The following is a 23,656-nucleotide window of genomic DNA, read 5'->3' on the forward strand; positions in this document are numbered from 1 at the left end:
TTGACGTGGCCCCTAGCTGTTCAGGGGTCTTTGACGTGGCCCCTAGGTGTTCAGGGGTCTTTGACGTGGCCCCTAGCTGTTCAGGGGTCTTTGAAGTGGCCCCTAGCTGTTCAGGGGTCTTTGACGTGGCCCCTAGCTGTTCAGGGGTCTTTGACGTGGCCCCTAGCTGTTCAGGGGTCTTTGACGTGGCCCTTAGCTGTTCAGGGGTCTTTGACGTGGCCCCTAGCTGTTCAGGGGTCTTTGACGTGGCCCCTAGCTGTTCAGGGGTCTTTGGCGTGGCCCCTATAGCTGTTCTGAAGAGCCAATGGAGGGAAATGGAGATCGAATTTCTGTGATGACTTCTCTTTAGTTAATGAGCAGTATTCTGACTTAAAAAAATAATATATATATATAAACTTCTATGTCTATATAGCCTGTGTTGTTATTTTTGTAAATAAACTTTTCTTATGAAACATGCTCTCATTTATTTGTGTTGCGTGACACTGTGACAGCATTTGTGGCAGAAAATATTGAACACAGTGACTATAGATGTTGAATCAGGTGGTATTTCCGAATTCAGTAGATGTTTTATTTTTATATGTTTTATTTGTTTTTTGCTTTTTCATTAGAATTTGCCACCGCAGCACCATAATCTATTCCTATCGACCCCATGGCCCATGTAGGCTATTTAATACCATGAACAAACAAGCGCTATGATTTCCAATGTTTACAACTTAGAGTATTTCTAGGCCTAGCCTACTCTAAGGTTTACAGACATTCAGAATAACGAAAAACAGGCCTGTGTTAATTCTGTTGTTTCGTTTTATGTTTAAAAATAAAACATGATATTTTCTTGTTTTCTCAATTTTATTTTGAAGAGAAAAACAAATTATACGTTGGTTAGTATACCCGGACGCGAATGCATTGCAAAGTGAGAGTGAGAGTCATTTTATTATCACTCAGTATCACGTATTACACGTAGCGGCCCATGTGTGCAAATTAAATGACACATCAGGAAGCAGATGACGCACTGGGAACGCCATGCAGCGGCTGTTTGTTTTCGGGTGGTGTTTGTTGATTGTTTAGTAGTTTGGCCACCGCCTTGCACGTATACGGCAGACCCGGGCAGTGCGTATTTAACTTGACTTCGAGTAGAATTAGTCCCCATAGAAGTTCGATATGAAGTTCCATCATGTGTTCTTAGTTGTGTCTGTCGGCATCATCAGGGTGTCCTGCATCCGGAGCTCGGCAGCACACAGGTGCTTTTGTAAGGTGAGTGAACAAAACTGGAACCCGCTCACAAACTTACGTAGTACAGTAACCCTTTTCATATGGAGGTGACAAGGTCCATTATGTATTCAGCATTTGAGGCACGGTCGGACCACGTACCATTTCATGAGATTTTGCCTACCCAAATCTTAAGATATTTTGTTGTCTTTGGATGAGATTTTGTCCAATTCCATGCTGTAATGATGCGCCATAGGACTAGTGATATTAACAGGCAAACGTTCAAAATAACAATTATTCTACATTCTCTAATTGTGTAGACTTCTAGTAAATGTAGTAATGCAGATGTTTAACAATAACTTAACTCTTGGGAGTGTAAAATGGACCCAGCCCGTAAGATCTAATATATCTAATATCTAACCATTTGGTTACCAACTCTCTTACCAACTCATCATTTAGCTGGGAACCTAGCCCTACAAGTCAGAACCCAATGGTACTGAAGTTTCTGACATTTTTGAGACCCAGACCATGGGGTCCTATTCCACCTCTACCCTGCCACCGGGTACGCACACATAAATAAACATAAATACCGTCGCATACGTCCTTTCTGCGCTGTTTGAGGGCTTTTGTTCGTTTGAGGGCTTCTGAATGTGTGAAGTTGTGAACTATAAGTACCTATAAATACCGCTGCGAATTCTCCAGTGGCGCGGAAGCCGTTAAGTATTTTTGTTTTGTATATTTTGTTTGACCGATTTGGTCGCTTTGATTCTTCTCTTCCTTCCTTATTTATTGACACCTCATTGTACCGCCTATCTGGCTAACTAGTGACTATGACAGAGCAGATCAGAGGCAGGAACGTAGCCACGAACAAGCCAACCGCACAGCGGGAGGCGGTACAATAAACGGTAAATAAACAAGGAAGGAAGAGAAGAATCAAAGCGACCAAATCGGTCAAACAAAGATTAAAAATACTTAACGGCTTCCGCGCCACAGGAGAATTCGCAGCGGTATTTATAGGTATTTATAGTTCACACATTCAGAATAACTCAAACGAAAAGAAGCCCTCAAACGGCGACGTATCCGACGATATTTATGTCCGCGTTCTAACATTTACATACGAAAACACAGTTACGCACAGGGACCCTGCACGGGTAGCCCGGTTCGTCACGAATCGATTGGGCTGACCCATGGGGTTCCGAGAGGGGCTAGCTGGGAACCATGCACTTGCATGGAACCTCCTAAGGACCACTGGTGGTCCCTGGACTAGGCTACTGCAGTAGTGCTGCACGATTCCTGCTCAAATATGATTTTCATTCACAAGAATTGAGATCAGATCACGATTCTCTTTTTTCCATTAAATATTTATTGTCTTTAGTCTGTGTAGTTGCTTGGTGAACATTATCAACATTTAAAAATGTGGCACTACCTGGAGCAAATACCAAACGAGTGGCGTTTTAATTTATTGAGGCTCCAGTAGCCCTGGGCCTAGACTATAGTCTATATTTTCTGAACAATGCACTTTCTATATCAGAGTAGGATACTTATCCTATGGCAGCTTCACTTTGATGACAAACTAAACCATGGATCTTCATCATTATCATCATCATCAGTAGTAGTAATTTTAAAGCTAGTAATAGTAGTAGCAATGCAATGTTGCTCTTGTAATATTGAATACAGAGGAGTATAGTTTTTGCACTTTAAACACAAGCTAAACTGTAGGTTATATCTTATTTCAGGTCACAGGTAGCCTTGATGATTGCACTTGTGATGTCGAGACTATCGATGCCTTCAACAATGACCGTCTTTACCCTAAACTTCAAAATCTGTTGGACTCTGACTATTTCAGATTCTATAAGGTAGGTCTAGTCTAATACATAGACACAAACACGCAGACATTCATTTCTTAATTATTCTTAGTACTTTACTTGAGTACTAGAAAATGTATTCACTTTCCAGGATTTTCTTGACTTTTATGTTGAGCATGGGTCTTCAACAGGAGGTCTAGGACCCCTATGTTCATTCTAAAGCCCTAACCACACCAGAGGGTCGCCATGCAACTCCTTGCAGCAAAACAAACCACACCAATGCAGCACTCGAGCCCTGTTCATGCAGCCTGAACTGGGACAAGCTGGAGTTTGAAATACATTGTTCTCAACGAGGGCGGTGCAACTTTTAGGCGTTTTTTTTAAACTGTTTGAAATTATTGTACAGTAACAACTAAAGTCTCTGTAATGTTTATGTTGTACTATTATTAAAAAACAATCTAAAATAAAGAGATTTAAGATCATTAAAGCTGGGCTGTTGCCTGAGTCCAATGCATTTCTGCCAACTTCCGGTCCAGGACCTACTGTATTCGCAATGCTCTTCGCCAATAGAAGTCTATGTAAAAGAGCTGCCATTGGACTGGACCCATGAAGTGAACAGAGTTGTCAGAACTCTGTCTTGGGCGTGACAATGGAAATGGTGGAGGACGTGCTGTGATTAGTCAGTGCACTTGTGCAAGGATGCGCTGTGATTGGCCAGTCGGGGCAAACGTTCTCGCCAGAACATGATTTACTATTCTGTCGGGTGCAACAGCAGTGACAACACAGAAATCTGTGTGGGGAGGAATTAATTGGCATAACGACTAAATTGGGGAGAAAAAGGGGGGACATTTTTTAATTGGCTTCTCTAAATTAAAATTAAATAAATGAGAATGTCACATTGCATTTGCATGTCACCTTAACTTTAACTCTATGGAATACCATCAGTATTTGTTGTGCTACTGTAAAATAGTTGTTGTTTTATAGGCAAACCTGAATAAACCCTGCCCCTTCTGGACAGACAACAGCCACTGTGGTCTGAGGGATTGTGCTGTGAAGTCCTGCTCTCCTGTGAGTTCATTTGACAACCAGCATTAACCACATGTCATTATATGCAAAACGCGTAATAAGAATATAAAATAAAAAGGGGCAAAATAGCAGATCTACAAGATTACAATGCGTCACATCATAACTTGTGCAGGTCGGCTATTTTGGCTGCACGTCATACAGTGACATATAGATCAGCTCTGTCAAAACTCTTGTGTTTCACAGAATCAGGTTCCTGAAGGAATCAGAAAATCCAGTCACAACAAGGTGAATACCTTTCCTGAACTTTTGTTGATAATGATGATTAATGTTACATGGACCTTTTGACCCAAGGAAACATTAATTGTTTCTAAGAAATATTTTAAATATTTGAACTTTGTGTGTGTGTGTGTGTGTGTGTGTGTGTGTGTGTGTGTGTGTGTGTGTGTGTGTGTGTGTGTGTGTGTGTGTGTGTGTGTGTGTGTGTGTGTGTGTGTGTGTGTGTGTGTGTGTGTGTGTGTGTGTGTGTGTGTGTGTGTGTGTGTGTGTGTGTGTGTGTGTGTGTGTGTGTGTGTGTGTGTGTGTGTGTGTGTGTGTGTGTGTGTGTGTGTGTGTGTGCGCGGGCGTGCGTGCAGTATTCAGCTGAGGCCAATGAGCAGATGGATGACTGTGAGAAGGTGGAGCAGCTTGGTGCGGTCAATTCCTCTCTCAGGTGTGATTGGTGGTTTAATCATGTGTCATTCAAAGGGCATGTCTTGCTGAGAAAACCTTGCTGGATCCCCAAACGTATTTGTTTTAAATTGAACAGTGAGGAAAAACTTAAATATACTCACCAACTACTCTGTTCCTGTATTTATTGACTACACACATTATTTATCCATATACAAATTGTTTATGGAATATATTTAGCATTTTGCAAACTGGACGGTAAACTGACTTATTCAGTATCATTTGTGTGCTATGATTATTGTGCCCAATTTTGTTCCAGTGTGAAAGTCAAACAAAAGTAAAAATGACACATTCAACTGGACGATTAATTGTCAGACAAATAATTGCGATTTACGATTTAATTGAGTTTTTGCCATTGGAAAATAGAACATTATGAATTTAATTTCAGTTTCAGTTTTTTTAGGCTTTTAGGCTTTGCAATAAAACGGTGCACAGGGCTGATATGACAAAGTACTGGCATATTTATCAATTTTATACTTGTCTCGTAATCTACGAGATTACAAAGCGTCACTTTGTGAAGCGTGCTATTTCTGTTTCTTTTTTATGTATGAACATCTTTTAACATGGAAACGATTCTGACAAAAATAATTGCGATAATCTCAAATAATTGCCATTTAGATGATTTTGTAATAATTGTGACAGGCCTAGTGTGGGATCCGCCCACCCTATTGTAGTCTGGAATAAACCGAAACTTGTTTGTGCTCTCCTAGTGTGCTATGCAGTGGGCTTTATTCTGGTTCTGTCTCATCAGTGAAAAGACCAGAGAGGCTTTGCTGAAGTGGAACAAGCATGATGATGAGGCAGAGCACTTCTGTGTGATTGATGGTAGGACACCTATCTATTTGTTCAATTAATCAGTCAGTTAAACCTTTTACTCGCATAATTACATAAGGGTACATGTTGTATTACTATTAAGAGAAATGTCCCACTTTTCATTGAATAGTACAGTGGAAAGTGAGTGGAAAGAGATCAATTCAGTGTCTCTGGTGTAATTCATTTTACTTCTATACACACAATTTGTGAACGACTTCTATGTCCAATCTAGTGGTGGTTAAATAGTTCACAGTGATCTGTAGATGAGACTCATTGTGATCAATGAGTGACACTCATGTTGTTGCCTCACAGATGAGGAGTCTCCAGACTCTCAGTATGTTGACCTGCTGTTAAACCCTGAACGATACACGGGTTACAAAGGACAGGATGCCTGGAAGATCTGGAACAGCATCTATGAGGAAAACTGCTTCAAGTAAATGCTACTTTATTTTGAGATAATTCATGAAGAGCAACCCAATGTGCTTCACAGAAAAGAAAAACCTGTAGCAAAATAGTGCAAAAAAGAAAAAACGATCTAAATCAAAGTATACATGAAGGAATTACTTACTGGCTGACAGAAAATGGGGGAGAGAAATGGGGGAGTGACATGCAGTAAAGGCCGTCAGGCTCAGGAGTCGAACCCGCGGCACACTGCTAGACTCGGCCAAGGTGCCTGGACCGCTGGTCAGACATTGGTATGTTTTAATCGGATCTTGAACCATTTTCCCCTGCAGACCTTATACTGTGAAGAGACCCTTAACCGCTACAGCGTTCTACAGCAGTACAGGAACTGAAGGTGAGGATTCATTACATAATACTCATGAGGATGATTTCAAAGAATTAAAAAGTGCTACACAAAATATTAATAAGACAACAATATAATACACACACAAAATAAATTGATTAAATAAATTGTCTTATTTTCAGCATGGACTTTCTACAGGTGGCTGGAAGGTAGGTTGCTAAGATACAGAATAATAAATGAATCCATGCACAGTCCTTATGTTTGAAAGAACAAAACGGTATATTTATATAGTGGTTTATTCTCATTTAAATATGTAGTTTTTCAAATTATTATAAATAGTACCTTGTTTTATCGTATACAGTGTTCAAGTGTTACTGCACTCCTGTGTCTTGTACTACATATCTTTCATGTCACTGTAACTTTGTAATATTTCCATATCGCCAACATCTTCACTGCTGTTGAATTTAGGTTGGTTGTGAATTACTACTGCTTTATCCCACCTTCTTAATTATTCTCTTCTCTAGGCCAGTGTGTGGAAAAGAGGGCATTCTATAGACTCATCTCTGGTCTCCACACCAGCATCAATGTCCATCTGAGTGCCAGATATCTATTGGATGGTAAATTATGTCTTGGCTGAAAATTTGCACTTCAGTTTATTTAATCCTTTCATTAACTTCCTTGCTCATCTCTCTTTCCCCCAGACAGCTGGTTTCAGAGGAAGTGGGGTCACAACATCTCAGAGTTCCAGCAACGTTTTGACTCTGAGCTGACAAACAGCGAGGGCCCCAAGAGGTTACGCAACCTCTACTTCCTCTACCTGATTGAGCTGCGTGCCCTGGCCAAAGCATTGCCCTTCTTCCAGCAGCCCTCCTTCCAGCTCTACACTGGCAGGCCAGAGGAGGACCGCAAGCACAAAAAGATGCTCCTCAACATCCTTCAGGATGCCAAGTAAGAATATAGAACGCAACCAACTCTTAGCTACACTGGGTGTTAATTTAACTTGGGCAATAGAAATGTAACGATATGGAGTCATAGTGGTCCATTTGTACATACAGTACAGTTTAAAATGAATGAAAAATAAAAGCCATCGGCTATTTTCACTTTTTTAAATAGGGCTTGTTATAAATACACAGAGCGCATTTCTCTGATTTCTAGCGGCGTCCAGTGTGCAACCACCTTAAGTCTGGATCCCAGGAAAACAACAAAATTATCTTTTGGGTCTCAGCTGAGAACATTTTGGAACCCCAGCATTTAAGATACTGAGATCTTGCCTGCTTGCTTGGTTAATATGATCCACTCACAGTAATAATGTCAACTATGTAAAAAGTAAAAACATAATGTAACCGTAGTTTATAATTAATTCTCTCTATCTCAACATTCCTCCAGGTCTTTCCCTCTGCACTTTGATGAGACCTCCCTGTTTGCTGGAGATGAAGAGGAGGCTGCCAAGCTTAAGGTCTGTAACCACCTGCTGAGCCTGGCTGTGGAAGAATTGTCTTGTTTAAAGCGGAATTCCGAAGATATAATCATATAACCTCCTTTCAGAAGAAGCCACTGCAGGGAGAGGAAAATATTTAGTCTCATAGTTCCATACAAAGAATATATTCTTCCACTCAAAGACATTAAAAAAGGCAATACCCAGAGCTCATGCTGATACTGTAACTGTATGTATTTTTCACTATGAGGTGAGTGCCTGAGGATTCTTTTTGTATAACTATGCTCACTGCTGTTTTGTTTTTTGTCTTTTTACTCAAACATGAAAATATGTGTATTGTGCTGTGTTTGGATGACCTCAGGAGGACATCAGGCTGTCATTCAGGAACATTTCCAGGATCATGGACTGTGTGGGTTGCTTCAAGTGTCGATTATGGGGCAAGCTCCAGGTGAGTAGCACCACTTTCTGGTCACTAAAGCCTGATGTTTTGTTCTGTGCCGACTGCCGAGAATCTACAAACTCACAGTGCCTTGCGGGCTCACATGTTGTGACCCTGCAGATCTGCGACTTTCAGCACACAATGGAGTCGTTTATTTGTGCTTTGCAAAGACATAAATAGGCCTACATGAAAGAGTAAAACAAATAAATGTGGTATTCTTTATAGGGACTTTTTGACAAACCACTAACTGCTGGCCTTTTCTCAATAATTTAATTTTAAAAGGTGTTTCAATTTGTAACTTTCTGTGTCATCTGTTTCCTGTCAGACGCAAGGATTAGGCACAGCCTTGAAAATCCTGTTTTCTAAACAACAGATTGAAGCTCTGTCCAAATCTAACGTCAACGGGCCCACTTTCCATCTTAGTCGCCAGGAGATCGTCTCCCTTTTCAATGCCTTTGGGAGGTAAGACACTTTCAATTCACTTAATTTCAGGTTCAGGGGGGGGGGGGGGGGGGGTTGGGTTACAGGGAAACCTATGGCTGTTTCCTAGTATAGTGTGTGGGGTGACACTATAAATGTGTAACCATTCTAGGAAACATCAACATTTTAAACCTCCATTTTGCAAGTGTTGTTCTCTCTATATAACACGTATGCACATTACATTTAACACCTATTATTTAATTTCTCCAGAATATCAACCAGCATTAGAGAGTTGAAGAACTTCAGGTCACTTCTAGGAGAGGTGTGACGATGTGAAAGATCTGTGACCATTAGTCTTCATGATCAATCTTCATGCCGAGAAAAATGCGGAAAATGAATGGCTTTAACTTTTCTCTGTTTATACTTTCTGAAATGTATTTAGTGACAATGTCGGCCCACTCTTGAATTAAGCCTGAGGAAGGTCACAAAAAAAAGAAGCCTGGGGAAGGTCGCAAGACCGAAACGTTGCTTCAATAAATGCTCTTAACCCAGCAAGTGGCAGTGTGCGGGTGTCTCTCCTTTCCACATTGTATATGCCTAGTCATCATCGCACCTGCTCCAAATTACCTACCGGGTGTGCGGAAGTCATCTCTCTATAACTTTTCTAAATGGGAAAATGTGTAGCTATCATAGCCAGCATCCAAATTGGCTTTCATTTATTGAAATGTGCTTGAGATTGCTATGAAAATAAGTAGTTTCAACCTACTTTGAGCTGTGCCTGTAGTACCCTGTACTTTATATGGCTTATATGGATGGTTATATGGCTGAAGGAATTATTCTATAATACAAAAAACTACAATCTAGACTAGAGAGTCTAAATAATATTGGTGGCCATTGTTATGTTCGAATTTGTAAATTGACACTTTTTGTTTTATTTGTATGTTGAAAAATATATTGCTGTTTGTTAAAATAAAGTTACTCAATTGTACTATTATCATGATTACGAATCTATTTTTGTAGTTGTTTGGGACACTGCACAATGTTATTCTATTGTTGGAAACTGAGGACGTATCCTCAGTGATGTACCCCAAGGGGGGTGGGGTGGGTGTGTGTGTGTGTGTGTGTGTGTGTGTGTGTGTGTGTGTGTGTGTGTGTGTGTGTGTGTGTGTGTGTGTGTGTGTGTGTAAAATAAACCTATTAATAAGTGACTAAGTCTAAGATTTGAGTACATAGTGCAGTAGCTCTGATCATGGGAGCCTACTTTCAGTCCATGATATCAGTACTATTTCACTTTGGTAAATGGTGCATTTATAGTGCCTTTATCCAAGGTGCTTTACATTCACCAACCAACCACATACAATGAACACAGCACATAGTTGAAGCTTTTAGCACCACCTTGTGGTTATTTAACGTTACGTCAATGCATGACAGCCTAACAGTGACTGTAGTAGTAGGCCTATTAATACTACAGTAGTAGTATACTACTTACTACAGTATATTAATAACTGTAGTAGTTCTTTAAAATTATAACTACATGATAACCGAAGGAATCCGAAACTAATTCATTTAAAGATATGTTCAGTGATTTCACTTAATTCAAATATCACTTCAAAGTATATGTGTAAGAGACGTGATGCAAGAAATGACACATCAGGAAGCACTGATATTGATTGGAACGCCAGCGGATGCTTGTTTTCAGGTAGTGTCAAAAACTAAACTTCAGCTCTGAACTCTGTAGAATCTGCACCTGGCTCGCTGATAAACACTAAATCTCTACACCTGGGAAAAACTGAATCCATTCTCTTTGGATCAAATAGTAATATCAGCAAGGCAGATGGATTCTTGGTTGGAGTGGGTGAGAATATTATTACACGAAAATTACCTATAACGTCATCAAAAACGTCAACCAAAGAACAAGATTCCTATACAGGATCTCCTCACTGGTCAACAAAAACACCTGGAAGATCCTAAGGGCCGATTCATACTCCTATTTTACCGCTGTTTCGGCGCTGTAGTGCCGAATTGATTTCGGCTCGTCAGAAAATTTCAGTAGCACCGAAGAGCCGACTTTAGGACGGTACCCGCCCCCCCGAACCTCAAATGACGTCAAATTGTAGGCGTATACAGCGCCGAACCGACTTTTATTCGGCTCTAAAATAGGAGTATGAATCGGCCCTTACAGGAGCCCTCGTACAAGGTTTCTTCGACTATGCATGCACCAATTGGTACCACAGCACCTCAAAGGCCCTTAAAACAAGGCTCCAGACTTCCCATAACAAACTGGTCAGGCTACTACTTGACCTCACCCCCCGAACCCACCTCACCCCTGCCCACTTTGACATGCTGGAATGGCTTAGGGTTGACAACAGAGTACAGCATGTTGCAATGGGTCTGGTCCACAAGATTCGATACAGCACCAAGATACCCATGTGTCAACGATGTCAACGAAGTCCACTTCCATAACACCAGAGGAAACTCAACAAACCATATGTGAAACCCAGATTCTGCACAAACAAGGGACTAAATTATTTTCGCGCCACCAAAATGTGGAACGGCCTACCAACAAATGTCTTTATGTGATGTATTCCCATGCTTTTTGTTCTTGCTTAATGTAAGTCGCTCTGGATTAAGAGCGTCTGCTAAATGCCTAAATTGTAAATTGTAAATTGTAACAGTCATTAAAGGGACACCTTTTTGCAAAAAATAATAATAATGACGTGTAGATGATTTAGAACACTTTCCTGGGTGTCTTTATGTGTGTAATATGTGGTTTTAGATATTTTAGATTTTAGCTTTGAGCCCAGTGTCTCTGGTCATCACACTGGGCTCCTGGACTACATATCTCCCCCTATCCACAAGGAGGAGCAGTGCACCAAAGCATTATGGGAATTGTAGTCCAGGAAGGAAGTGAGCCCAGTGTCCATGACATCAGAGACACTGGGCTCTCTGCTAAAATGTAAAATATATAAAACCACATATTACACAAACACAGACCCCCAGGAAAGTGTCTCTTTAAGACATGCAAATCCCTTGACTCCTTCAAAACCGCTCTCAAAGGGCACCTCCGGACGGGTGAAATTCGAAAATGGCCCCTGAAAGTTTTTAACTCCTACCAGATTTTTAACATCTACCAGATTCCACGTAAACCATTCAGTCAGAACTGCTATTTTTGGCGGAAGGAGAAGAAGAAGAGAAGAAAAAAAAAAAAAAAATCACGTCGTGACTTCTTGGTCCCTTAATAATAATAATAACAATAATAATAATAACATTATAACAACAACATATGGATAATTCACCAACTTTGTTTTTTCCCGCTCCACCCTTAGAAAAAACAAACACAAATTATACATGTATATTTCTTAATGTTGAACACGACCAGACTCCAGACGGTAAAGGGTTAAAGTCTGTAATAGGATAAATGGATATTGCGAGCACGAGTTTCGTCACTTAAATAATTTTAACATGTTCGTCAAACTCTGTTAAAGTATGTATTTAACTTCCGGTCGGTGTACTTCAAAATAAGACTTAATATATTATAGGGCATTGATGGTTCACAAACCTTTTAGCTAAAGACCCAAAAGAGAAATTTGATGTATACACTCTCCAGCACCACTGTAATAATAATTAAACTGTACTTTCCTGTGCTTTTATTCTGCACACTGTTAAAAAATATCAATCAATCAATGTATATAGTATAGTAGTACTATAGTCATAGTCATGCTACCGGCACATATGGGGTAAACAAAAACCCAGAACAAATGTATTATGCAGATTTGTAATGTTTATGAACGGGCAATTAAAATGTGGAACACGTTACTAACTATGATCTGAAGCGAGTAAGGCTACCCTAACTGAATAAAGAATGAAAGCGTTCAATCAGACTTCTCTTGTTTTGAAGTCCAACAAGCGGAACTCGCATGTCTAAACTGGTAAAGTTTTGATGCGTGTGTTCAGATCACTGTAGTGACGGAACATTGCTGGTGCAGCAAGAGAGCAGCATCTGATTACACAGACCTCCCTAGAACGACGCCAGACAGTATCGGTGGTGGTGGGCAGCTTTATTTACCTGCCAAACAACCCATTTGTTTCACACGAGAAGCGGAATGTTTCCCCCCCCATTTAACAATACATTTTAATTCGTTTTTTATATGATAAATCACCGACTCATTGGACCTATAGTTCTTCTGAGAGAGTTTGGGGATTTGTTTTTGGATCATTTCATTGTAATGGCTAGGAGGGAGTGTACACACACACATACACGGGCCCACGGTTGACTTGGAAATACACTTTTGGATGCGAAACAACGTCTTGCGTTGCGTTGTTTATCGTGTGCAGCGCCAGCAATCAAACTATAGTATACACAAGACTATACAGCACCAAACCGGGGGGAGAACGAAGAAGACAACTGACTCAACATCGAACTATAAACCGCTATTCCGCTGGAGGAAAAAGGAGTGTCGCATCAGATCACACAGACAGACACGGATCTGACTGACTGTTGACTGACGCTGCCGGAGTTCAGGGACGAGAAGGAGTACCTGCAGCCTTCTGCCTGGTCGGAGGAGCAGAGAGAGACACGGAGGAGTCGCAACAGGTAGAGAAGGACAGGCTTTATGCAGCCATGGTTGGTTCACGCTCGCGTCACGGCGGAACTTCACCCTGTTGTACGCACCCTTCTACTAACGTTAAACGTCTACATATAAGCCTTCAGATTTCAAATATAAAGTGCTGACCCACCGGGGCCACGGATGTTACAATTTTTGCTCGGGTGGGTATTTGCGCCCGTGCATTCCGTATTGTTTAATTAAAAACGCATTTAATCCCATACGTGGCCATTTTCCTCAAAACGTTATAATGTATCAGAGTGCAATACACCTCCCAATCGATAGGGTCGCGTAGTTGAAAGCTGAAGAAACTGTCCCGGCGACCGGATTAAAATGCTTTTTATTCAACAATACGGAATGCACGGGTGCTAATACCCACTCGAGCAGAATTCTAACATCCGTGGCCCGGTGGTGAGCACTTTATATTTGAAATCTAAACGTTTATGTAGACGTTAACGTTGTAAATGTACCAAGGTGCGCAAAACAGGGTGAAGTTGCGTCATGACTCATGATTGTGACAGTCATGTTTAGTTTCAGGGTTAAGACTTTATGTTGGGCTGTTTAGTTTCTGCTGGGCGATGACACTGCATCTCCTATTAGTCTATATCTATACAGTCAGCGATACAACACTGTAGCTGGCTGAATGTACGCAGGCATTGTAATGTTTTGTAGTGTAGCCTATGTTATGTATGATGCTAATGCAAATATTTGTACATGTCAACCTGGGCTGGCTGTCAGTGACAATATTCTATCTATCATAATTTGTGTTTGAGCTCAAGCGGTGTAGCCCTTGGGGCCAGGGCGTTGACAGGCGCGCGCATTCATTGGTACCTGAAACCACACAGCAAGTGGATTTTCACAGTGACATGAAATATCAATTTCGTCAGTTGTGTCCTGCTTCTAGTGTTGCTAATCAAGCTATTTGCTTTATCATCGCAATGATATGGTAATTTAAATTATTTGTTAGTAACACTATTCTTATTAGACATTGACAAGTACAACTAAAACTATTTTGGCTCTGATTGACCATTGCAGGCTATTTCCATCTTGTACATGGAGGAAAAAACTTAACGTTGCCTACTTTACCCAATATGTGCTCTTAATATGATTGATTAAACTACTTCAAAATTAGTGATCCTGCCTTCAGCCATGCCTACACAGGTGTGTGTGTGTGTGTGTGTGTGTGTGTGTGTGTGTGTGTGTGTGTAGTGCACAGAAAAGGTAGGGCAGGGGTGTGTGTGAGAGAACAAGTGGCAAGCAGTAGGTTGGGTATGAAGACTAATCTATGTCAATAATAGTACTCGTCGATACAGCCAGCAAACAGATTGTACCAAGTCAAGTCCCAACCAGTGTCACCATCAGTCTGTTCTATCTAAAGGCTGGCGAGGGACTCACTCAGCAGCATGTGGTTTACACATTGGAGTTTCTGGCTGTTGGAGTTACAGCAAGGCTGAGTTGTCCCCTCTGTTTGACTCTCCACATGCAACCCTAGTCTCCTCTGTTATTACCAGTTAGATATGGTCCGAGCGAGGCTTTATGTATACAGACTTGTTTCCCCCCCCTCCCTCCATTCCACGCTTACTTAAAATAAGACTGGGTTCTCCAGTATTGTGAAATTACAATATAACCTGAGTTGAGGCTCAGTTTTTCCCCCTTTTTCAGTTGATTTGAAAGGACAGTGGCTGAGGAACAGGCCTGTCTTTGTCCCGGTGTGCCAGCAGGTTGCTACTCTATAGCTCAGTGCCAGCTCTACTAGCATTCAGAGAGCAGTGCTGCTGCAGAGATCTGACATGGAAGACAGCTGACCTCACTGTCAACTCTGAAGCCTCATTTATACTATTATATTGAATGCCGGTGTAGCATGCAGTAAATAGCAGATCTACAAGAATGTGACGCATGGCGAGCTTGCAGATGATCTGCTATTTACCGAGCTCGACACCGGCACGCAATTATGTAATATGAAACGTATACTTTTATGAAGCAATAGTTTAACTGCTACTTTGGAGTTTCGCCTTGGGGACAGCATGCGTTTTGTTTTAAAAACAAATGGTGAGTTTAGTAGTTATGAACAGAACTGATTGGTCAGGTCAACATTGCCCCGAAAATCATATCTGATTGCTTTGGTGTGCCCAAAAATAAAATAAAAAGACTAGTACAGAATTAAAGGACCATCTCTTCATATAATTGGTCCTCACTAATGTTAATGATAAAATACCACCATTCTTTTCCTACTCTGTCTATGTCTCATAGGAGGGCTGTGGGCAGTTCAGAAGCCCGTCCACCAGTGACATCGTTAGGCAGATTTATTTTTAAACAAGATTTAAAAATGTATATATTTAGAGTTTTATCATTGTGAGAACATTTGCTTCTATTTTTGCATTGCAACTTTTGAAGAATAGCCTGCGGTTTCTATTAGCTTGGATTCCCCATCGATGATGACTGGTGGACGTGTTTTTTAACTGCCAGGCCCCACAGTCCTCCTATGAGACACAGACAGTAGAAAAAAATTGTGCTTTTAGTGCTTTAGCTTTTAGTGAGGACCAATTATATGGTTGACAGGTTGAAAAGTGGTGAAGTGGTCCTTTAAGTAGTAGTAGCGTTGATGAGGTTATCGAGTTGTCATCGGAGGAGGAGGAAGAGGAGGACAACAACAACGTTACGCACTGCGTGCTGTTCTGGTGATGGGCCAGTGCAGTGGGCCACCATAACTTGTTATACTGTATTTTATACAGTATCTAATGTTATACTGTAGTTTTATCAGTTGGGCCGGTGTGCCAACTGAACTGCAAATGCCTACTGTAGTGTGTTCTTACGGCTGGCGGGTCCCTGTGGAAACTGCTGCTGAAAATGTTATTGATTGATTGATTGAATGATTGATTGATTGATTGGAAATTTCTGAAAGTACAGGTCTATGTAAAATCTGATTGCTACGAGGATGAAACCAGAAAAAGCACTAAGACTTGTTTACATTGGGTCCTTCATTTTCAATTAATCAGAACATCTATATGCCTACTTCTGACGGGCTGGCGGGTCACAGGCTGCGTTGGTTGTGTTAAAAAGGTCAAAAAGAGAATAATAATAAAAAACCAAATTCCACATGCACGCACGCAAGCTCCAGCACACCTGATCAACCCCCAACGGGTACTGATCACCCCTATAGATCTCCATAGCTGGCCTGTTCTGACATCACAATTATGTTCTGACATCACAATGCTGTGCGCCCTCGCCCTTTATTAGCCAATTGATCACACCTGATCACCCCCCAACGGGTACTGTTCTAGTACGCTAAATGTAATTCTAAATACATGGATCAATGAAATATTCGAGTTAGAGACTGAGATCTTGTTACATCGCTTGTACAGGTATATCGTTTAGACTGATGCTGATGTTCTGGCCTGGGTTTACCTGGGATCCTTGTTTCTTGAGGCACTACACTTTCTGCTATCTATGTGTGTGATTACTTTCCTTATAGTAAGTCACTCTGGACAGGAGTGTCTGCTATATGCCTGAATCGTAATTGTAATTGTAGAAATGTCTAATTAGACCTTAGACCAGGAAGTGTTTATTTCAGACCTTTAACTCTTCGGTGCAGTGACTCATCGTCGTCTTATCCCTCTTCCGTCGGACTAGTTTCCCTGCAAGGTAATTTTAGACGTGTGAGGTAACACGTATGACCTCCTCACATGGGGGTGGGGGCCTGGGGGGGGGGGGGGGGGTGCTGGTTTACTGCCCCCCCCCCCTCATTAGACCCTCACGACAGGCCTCATGTGTGGCATTTCGATGTGATGTCCAGAATGTGCCACCTAGCTACTCTGGGCCCTATAACAAGGCAAGCGGTCCGAGCCTGCCCGGAGGCTTTGGAACAGAGGAGCACTGTCTGTGAGGGAGCATCATCAGTCTGCCTGTGCTTTGAGCTTCAGGGGGAACTAACCATATGTGGCTTGGCTAATAACCTCTCTCTAACAACTCTCCTTCTGTTTCTCTCTCTCTCGCTGTCTCACTCTTTCCTCCCTACATTCATCCATTACCTCCTTGTCTCTTTCCTGATCTCTCTCTATCTATCTATCTATCTATCTCTCTCTCTCTCTCTCTCTCTCTCTCTCTCTCTCTTGCTCAGGCCGTAGGAGACACGCCCTGTCTTCCATTTGGACATCTGTCCAAGTGTTTTCATCTCTGATAAGGTAAGTCTCATATACTGCCACTTTGGGCTCTAGCTTTAAACATGGGTATATCTCTTTGGGACTGGGTTGCATCTGAATAAGATTTGGAATGCCAAGTCTGGTTCTGCTCTTAATAATGTGTATTTTATTTTACCCTATGTCCATACTCTTTAACATTACATGTAAACATCCTTGCTGGATTCACCATTTAATGTGTGACAGACAGATTTCGTTTCTGTATTTTATGCCAGGTGATTTAGTCTACAGCAGGGGTTCCCAACCTTTCTATTACCACGGACCGGCTGACAGTTCATAAAATGTTCGCAGATCGGCATGATTGTGTGTGAGTGTGTGTCTGTGTGTGTGTGTGTGGGGGGGGGGGGGGGTCGCGGTCACACATCATCATACCAAAACACAGAAGACAGTTGACTGGCCTCAAGTAGCCTACCTGCTTCTATATTATTATTATTCTATCTCAACATGATGTTCAGAAATTAATTTGGCACGTGCAAAAATATAGTTAAACATGCAGAGTGACACATTACTTTACCTGGGTTACATCATCTTCTGATACTTGAATATTCTTTTTGACATGAAATAATAAGAAGAACTTGGGATTCCCTTCTCGCGTACCAGTGGGAAATGTCCCACGTACCAGCACCAGTCTGTGTACCAGTGGTTGGGAACCTCTGGTCTACAGGATCACTTGCATACCTGCTTAGTATACTTATTAGGCGTAACGGAACGATCCAGCCTTTAGATCTGAGCATATTGAGATTCTCTCGAGATTGATCGAGAGAACAGATTCTCCCACCCCTACCTACAGTATTCAATGAAAGTTGCTCACCTACATACTGCAGTGCCCCCCGGAAGTACAGTACACTCTCCTCCCGGACAAAGCGGGAAGCTTCACCCCCTTGCAACCAATGGATGGAAGTGAAAGGGAAGCTGATACTTCTGATGTGTTTGTGTGTCCATGCATGCACCAATACAGCACCGCCTTGAACCCAAGGACGTGTAGCGTGTTGGTTACGTTAGATTTTAATATTTGGACTCCCTCAACGACGCTCTGCCAATTGTCCTCCAAGTTAGGAAATTGACCTAGAATATTCTAGGTGTAAATCTTCATTGGCCTTACGATGTGACTTAATTACCTGTTAGTCATTTGATTTGATACTATGATGCATCTCAGTTTTTAATATTTTTCTATTTTATTGCGAATGGCTACCTTTTTATCAGTAAATGCAAGCTGTTGCCTGCTATTTCACACATTGCCCTGATCAGTGTTTGACCTTTTTGTCTTCTTTATACAATGACTACTGGCCACATAGCTAGTCCAAATGTTTTGTCATTTCAGCTGCCAGTGGCAGGACAGTATCGTTTCTATAACACAAAATGTTGTGAAATGTTGTAGAGAGTAGCCTTGATGGTTGCTGTGATGGAGGTTAGGGCCATATTTATTTCAATCCTCTTCAGCATGTGGTGTGTTCTGATAAAGTCTCATTGAGGACACTGGTGCCAGAAGAACATTAAGACTCAAGTACTGTTTCCATGCTGTTATCCAAGCACTAGATTGTGATGGGTTTTGGTATGGAAAAAGCTTGTGAATGGGTTGTGGACATTTCCCAAGCTATTGCATCCTAAAAAAAAAGAAGTTCCAGTACTGATGCAGGGTATATTAACCTGTGGGTTTCTGTCAAGGACCTCCACTTCAAATCTAACAGAGAGGGTATGAACTATGAACCTATGTGCTAGTGGCAGTACAACCTAGTGAGCTAGAAGCTATAGCTACAGCATAGGCTGCCACCTATAGCTGCAGCAACACTGTTGGAGAACATTAATCAGATTAATGAGCATGAGTTTCCAGCAGAGCTTATGAGGTCTGAACCTGCCTCTTTATCTGTGTCTCTCCTCCCTCCTCTTCCTTGGCTCCTCCCCTGACCCACTTCTGCATTTAACCCACAGCTTCTAGAATCTCCCCCTGTTGCTGTATTGTGCTCCAGCCCCTGAATCGCTAGCCACGCCAATTACAAATAATATATTTGTGAAACAAAATGAAAATCGGTGTCAGGCTAGTCTGTGTCCCCATCCCTCTTTTACTGTCTTTCTCTAGTACACCGTTTCCCAAACAGTGGGTCGGGACCCATTTGTAGGTCACAGACCAATTTTTATGGGGCACAACTTGAATACAAACTTTCTTTCCCTACATTTAGAAAAAAGTAAAAATAATGTTTAAATATATTTTTTAAAGAATGTCATGAATTTTAAAAAACAAAACGTATCCAAGAAATTTTATAAATATAGATAAACATAATTTAGAAGTAGTTAATCTGCAGTACAAGCTTGTAATGCTGTGCAAACCGGCGCATGGTGCGCTTGAGGATCTGCTATTTTCACTAGTTTGGCTCCCGGGCAAACGTCTAATCTCTCTTTTGGGACTCTGTCTGAGTCTGTTATTTGTTTGTCCATATCGGAAAAACCTCAAAATAAATGGAACAACTGCTCTAGTAGATTCAAGATCGTGTTGAATCAGTCTAAGGAACTGTCAGCACATATACAATGTTATTGGTCAGTGGTCTGATCAGTTTCCTTTGGCTGGTTAGTGGATTTTTGTAAAAGTATATTTCACAGCCCGTCAACAACTGTTTTTTGTTTGTGTGTAAAACTGTAAGTGCAATGCAAACCAGCACCACATGCTTTAGCTGTGGCCAAGGAACCACATGAGAAGGTGTGTGTGTGTGTGTGTGAGACTTAATGGTTTGTGAATGTAGTGCCATGTGCTATCCAGCCTTATACCTCCACTGTTCCCTGCTGGTCTATAAAGATCCTTTGCTAGACGAAAGACATGACTGTGAAAAGATGGCAAGTACAAGTACTACCAGACCACTTTCTTTAACCCAATCCCACCCGTGTTCATCCTCTCTTCTGCCTCCTGTCCTCCTGCTCTCTCTCTCCGTTCCGTTCGATTAGTTCGTTGTGATATAGTTTCTCTGTGACATTTTCTTCCTTCCCTCCCTCCTTTAGCCTTTTCAGTAGCGCTGTTGTGTTCTGTCAATCAGGCTTGACAGCTAACTGGCCTCCGGCGAGCTGTTCTGTCTCACCTCCTGGCCACAGAGAGGGCCTACTTCTCTTCCCTATGGCATTCAGGTCATAGAGGGTATACTATGCACATGCATAAAGTGAGTGGCAAAGTGAATTTAACGCCATTTAACCTTTCTGTTTGAAATGGATGTACATGGGCTGTCGAGGCCAGAAAGTAGTTTTTTGCCACTAAGTAGTAAGTAGGCGTTCCTGCATAACTTCCGGGTATGATGCTGATGTTACGCACATACCCTCTATACCATGGTAACAGTATAATGCTATGTGGTTTTAATTTCTCCCTCTATACCATGGTAACAGTATGCTATGTGGTTTTCATTTCTCCCCATTTTTGTATTAAACTAGACCGGTGCCTGGCTGTACAGCACCGTGTTGGTAACGATGGAAGTTGGAGATCCATGCTCCACCCGGCTATGCAATACCCGTTGTACCCGTGTGAGAGTACCCGTTCCACCCAGATTTCTGTATCTGTCTCTCTGTGTCCCTTTATTCCTATATGGAGTTCTGTGTCAGGCATACTCAAATATGGAGTGTTGTGATGTCAGAATAGGCCAGCTCTATATATGGAGCCTGGGCAGGGGCCCTGTCCAGAGCACGGGCAGAAGCCTTTTGTGGTGGTTCTGGACAACCGTGACTTGACACCGGGCACTGCACTCTCTGTGGGGGTGTGGAACGCGTGTGTCGAATTTGAAGTCGGTGGGGGGATGTCAGAACAGGCCAGCTCCATATATGGAGCCTGGGCAGGGGCCCCGGGCAGAGGCCTTTTGTGGTGGTTCTGGACAACCGTGGGTCCGACCGACTCGACACACGTGGAACGCGCGTGTCGAATTTGAAGTCGGTGGGGCGAACGGTTCTCGAGTTACATGCATTACAGACGTACAGTACACACGTACAGACAGACATACAGAGACGTGGTGCATTTATAGATAGATTACTATGTAGCCTGGCATGCCATCATAGCTTAGCCTTTATTTAGTTTTTATTTAGTGTTTGTCAGTGAAAAATGGTAGTCAACGGACATTTTCCGTCAGAGTTTTAGGTCGACAAAATCAACACCGATGCAGATGCACTGCACTTCTTTAACCCAGCAATGAGCTCTGATTTGGTTTTGGCAACGAGTACCAGCACCCGCTTGATTGTCACATCGGTACACAAAGTGAAAGAAAATCACGAACAAGGCAGTGCTGAATCAATGGTCTGCACTTAATACAGTACATCTTGCCTTCAAAGTTATCATCAGGTTATCTTAAAGTGATAGTTCCGATTTTTTTAACTTAAGTTGTATGAAATACTTGCCATTAATATAGTGGTTGCAACTGTATTAATTGATTGCCCGAGTCCTGTGGTGGGAGTTCTGCTCTGGTTTTAGTGAATATTAAGTAGTTCTGGTCATTTTGTGGGGGGCACTGATGCCACGCAGTAAAAGTAAATTAATCAATTAATACAGTTGCAACCACTATATTAATGGCAAGTATTTCATACAACTTAAGTTAAAAAAATCGGAACTATCCCTTTAAAGGCCTAAATCATGACTAAAAGCTAAAACTAAATCAAAATTTGCTGTCAAAATACTGCTTCCCCTCCCATGGAGACCTGTCTCCACCAGCAGGTCCTTGTCTTCCAGGGTGGTCTGAGGTCTTGGTCAGTGGGGGGAGCGGGAGGGAACTGAACCCAAGTACGCGGTCACTGACCGAGTGAACGTCAACATCCACACACACACACACACACACACACACACACACACACACACACACACACACACACACACACACACACACACACACACACACACACACACACACACACACACAGTCACACACACGCACGCACGCACGCACGCACGCACGCACGCACGCACACACACACACACACACACACACACACACACACACACACCTCTGCAGGGCTGTGGGAGCTGGGACGGTTCTCTCAGTCTAGATGGGCATGTTGTAACTACTCACACACTCAGCTTGGTCGACACTCTGATGCATCTTCTGACCGACTGGACGTTTTGAACATCTGTTTGCTGCTGTTCTGATCTCATCCAGACTATGAAACTGACGTGGAAAAAGAAGCTGATTGAAAAGGTATCAGGGCTATCAAGATTACAAATTTAAGATGAGGATTCATTGTCACACAAATAATTGCGATTAACTATTTAACTGTTTTTTTGCACTGAACAATGGAGCGTTACAATTTGTATTTCCGTTTGCCTTTTAGGCTTCGTAATCACAAATTGCACAATTTGCGGAAATAGTTGAAACTTACAACATGTCACTTTGTGACGTGATATGAGCTATTTCTGCTGTTTTTGAAAATGTATGGACATTTTTCAACACGGAAACGATTGGCGATTATGCAAAGATAATTGCGGTTAGGCGATTATTTAATAATTGTGACAGGCCTAATGAATGGCTGAGAAAGTAGAGTTTATGAAGAGTGGGACTGGGATGCAGTGATGGAAAAAAGTACTCGCATGTCTTACTTAAAGGGGGAGTGTCACAGCCCGAGATTAACATTGCTGATAAGGTACATCACGTGGTCTGAATGAAAACAGTTTCAAACGACACGTGACTATATCTCAGGCTCTGACGTGACCTAGCATCTAGCCGAGCTGAGTGGCTAGCGCACTAAAGGCTAGTGGTTTTGAGGTAACCTTTTGCGTCATACTAGGTGAAAGTATAATAAAAAAAATTAATTTAATTTTAAATTTTATTGCTCGGAAATCTTCCTTACAATGACATTGAGTTGTTGCACTGAACTGAATTGAACTGTTGCATAATCGCAATTTCGCGTGACTAGTCCGTCTGAAGCCCACCACACACCGGCTGCGAAGTCCCCCGTGTGTGCGAGAGAGAGAGAGAGAGACCGCCCCTATATCGGTGTGTGTGTGTGTGTGTGTGAGAGAGAGAGAGAGAGAGAGAGAGAGAGAGAGAGGGGTGGACTCAGGTTAGGCCGGCGCAGTTTTGCTAGAGTAGTCACAGGCAGTGGTAACGTTACGTGAAGCTCCAGGGCTCCGTGAGCCCTGTTCAGCACTTAGCCGGCTGAGGGCGTGTCAGCGGGGGGGAGACAGATAGACAAGATAGGTACGATGGAACCCGTCACGCGAAATTGCGATTATGCAACAGTTTTCCCTAAAACTTACACGTCAAGTCAATGTCATTCTAACGAGGATTTT

General features: G+C 42.0%; 2 protein-coding genes across 4 annotated transcripts in view; both read left to right on the top strand.

Moving 5' to 3' along the window:
- Positions 1 to 1,158: 1,158 nt before the first annotated feature.
- Positions 1,159 to 8,943, top strand: ero1a (endoplasmic reticulum oxidoreductase 1 alpha; the record flags this gene model as incomplete). The annotated part of the gene is made up of 15 exons (XM_080770304.1): positions 1,159 to 1,251; positions 2,943 to 3,062; positions 3,996 to 4,079; positions 4,281 to 4,322; positions 4,670 to 4,746; positions 5,515 to 5,588; positions 5,889 to 6,009; positions 6,311 to 6,372; positions 6,504 to 6,530; positions 6,846 to 6,938; positions 7,023 to 7,269; positions 7,708 to 7,777; positions 8,118 to 8,204; positions 8,521 to 8,657; positions 8,886 to 8,943. The coding sequence occupies 15 exons, from the start codon at positions 1,159 to 1,161 to the stop codon at positions 8,941 to 8,943; spliced, it is 1,392 nt and encodes a 463-aa protein (XP_080626430.1).
- Positions 8,944 to 12,630: 3,687 nt separating this feature from the next.
- pacsin3 (protein kinase C and casein kinase substrate in neurons 3) overlaps positions 12,631 to 23,656 on the top strand; it is a 45,392-nt gene continuing 34,366 nt past the window's right edge. For 2 of the 3 annotated variants that reach the window (XM_080764846.1, XM_080764848.1), the window contains exons 1-2: positions 12,631 to 13,209; positions 17,337 to 17,400. The gene's annotated coding sequence lies outside the window, so the exon portion shown is untranslated. The remainder of the gene's footprint in view (positions 13,210 to 17,336; positions 17,401 to 23,656) is intronic. The other variant, XM_080764847.1, reaches the window with a different exon arrangement.

Source organism: Protomyctophum bolini (genome assembly GCF_963924005.1).
Source record: "Protomyctophum bolini genome assembly, chromosome: 1".
NCBI classification, from domain to species: domain Eukaryota; kingdom Metazoa; phylum Chordata; class Actinopteri; order Myctophiformes; family Myctophidae; genus Protomyctophum; species Protomyctophum bolini.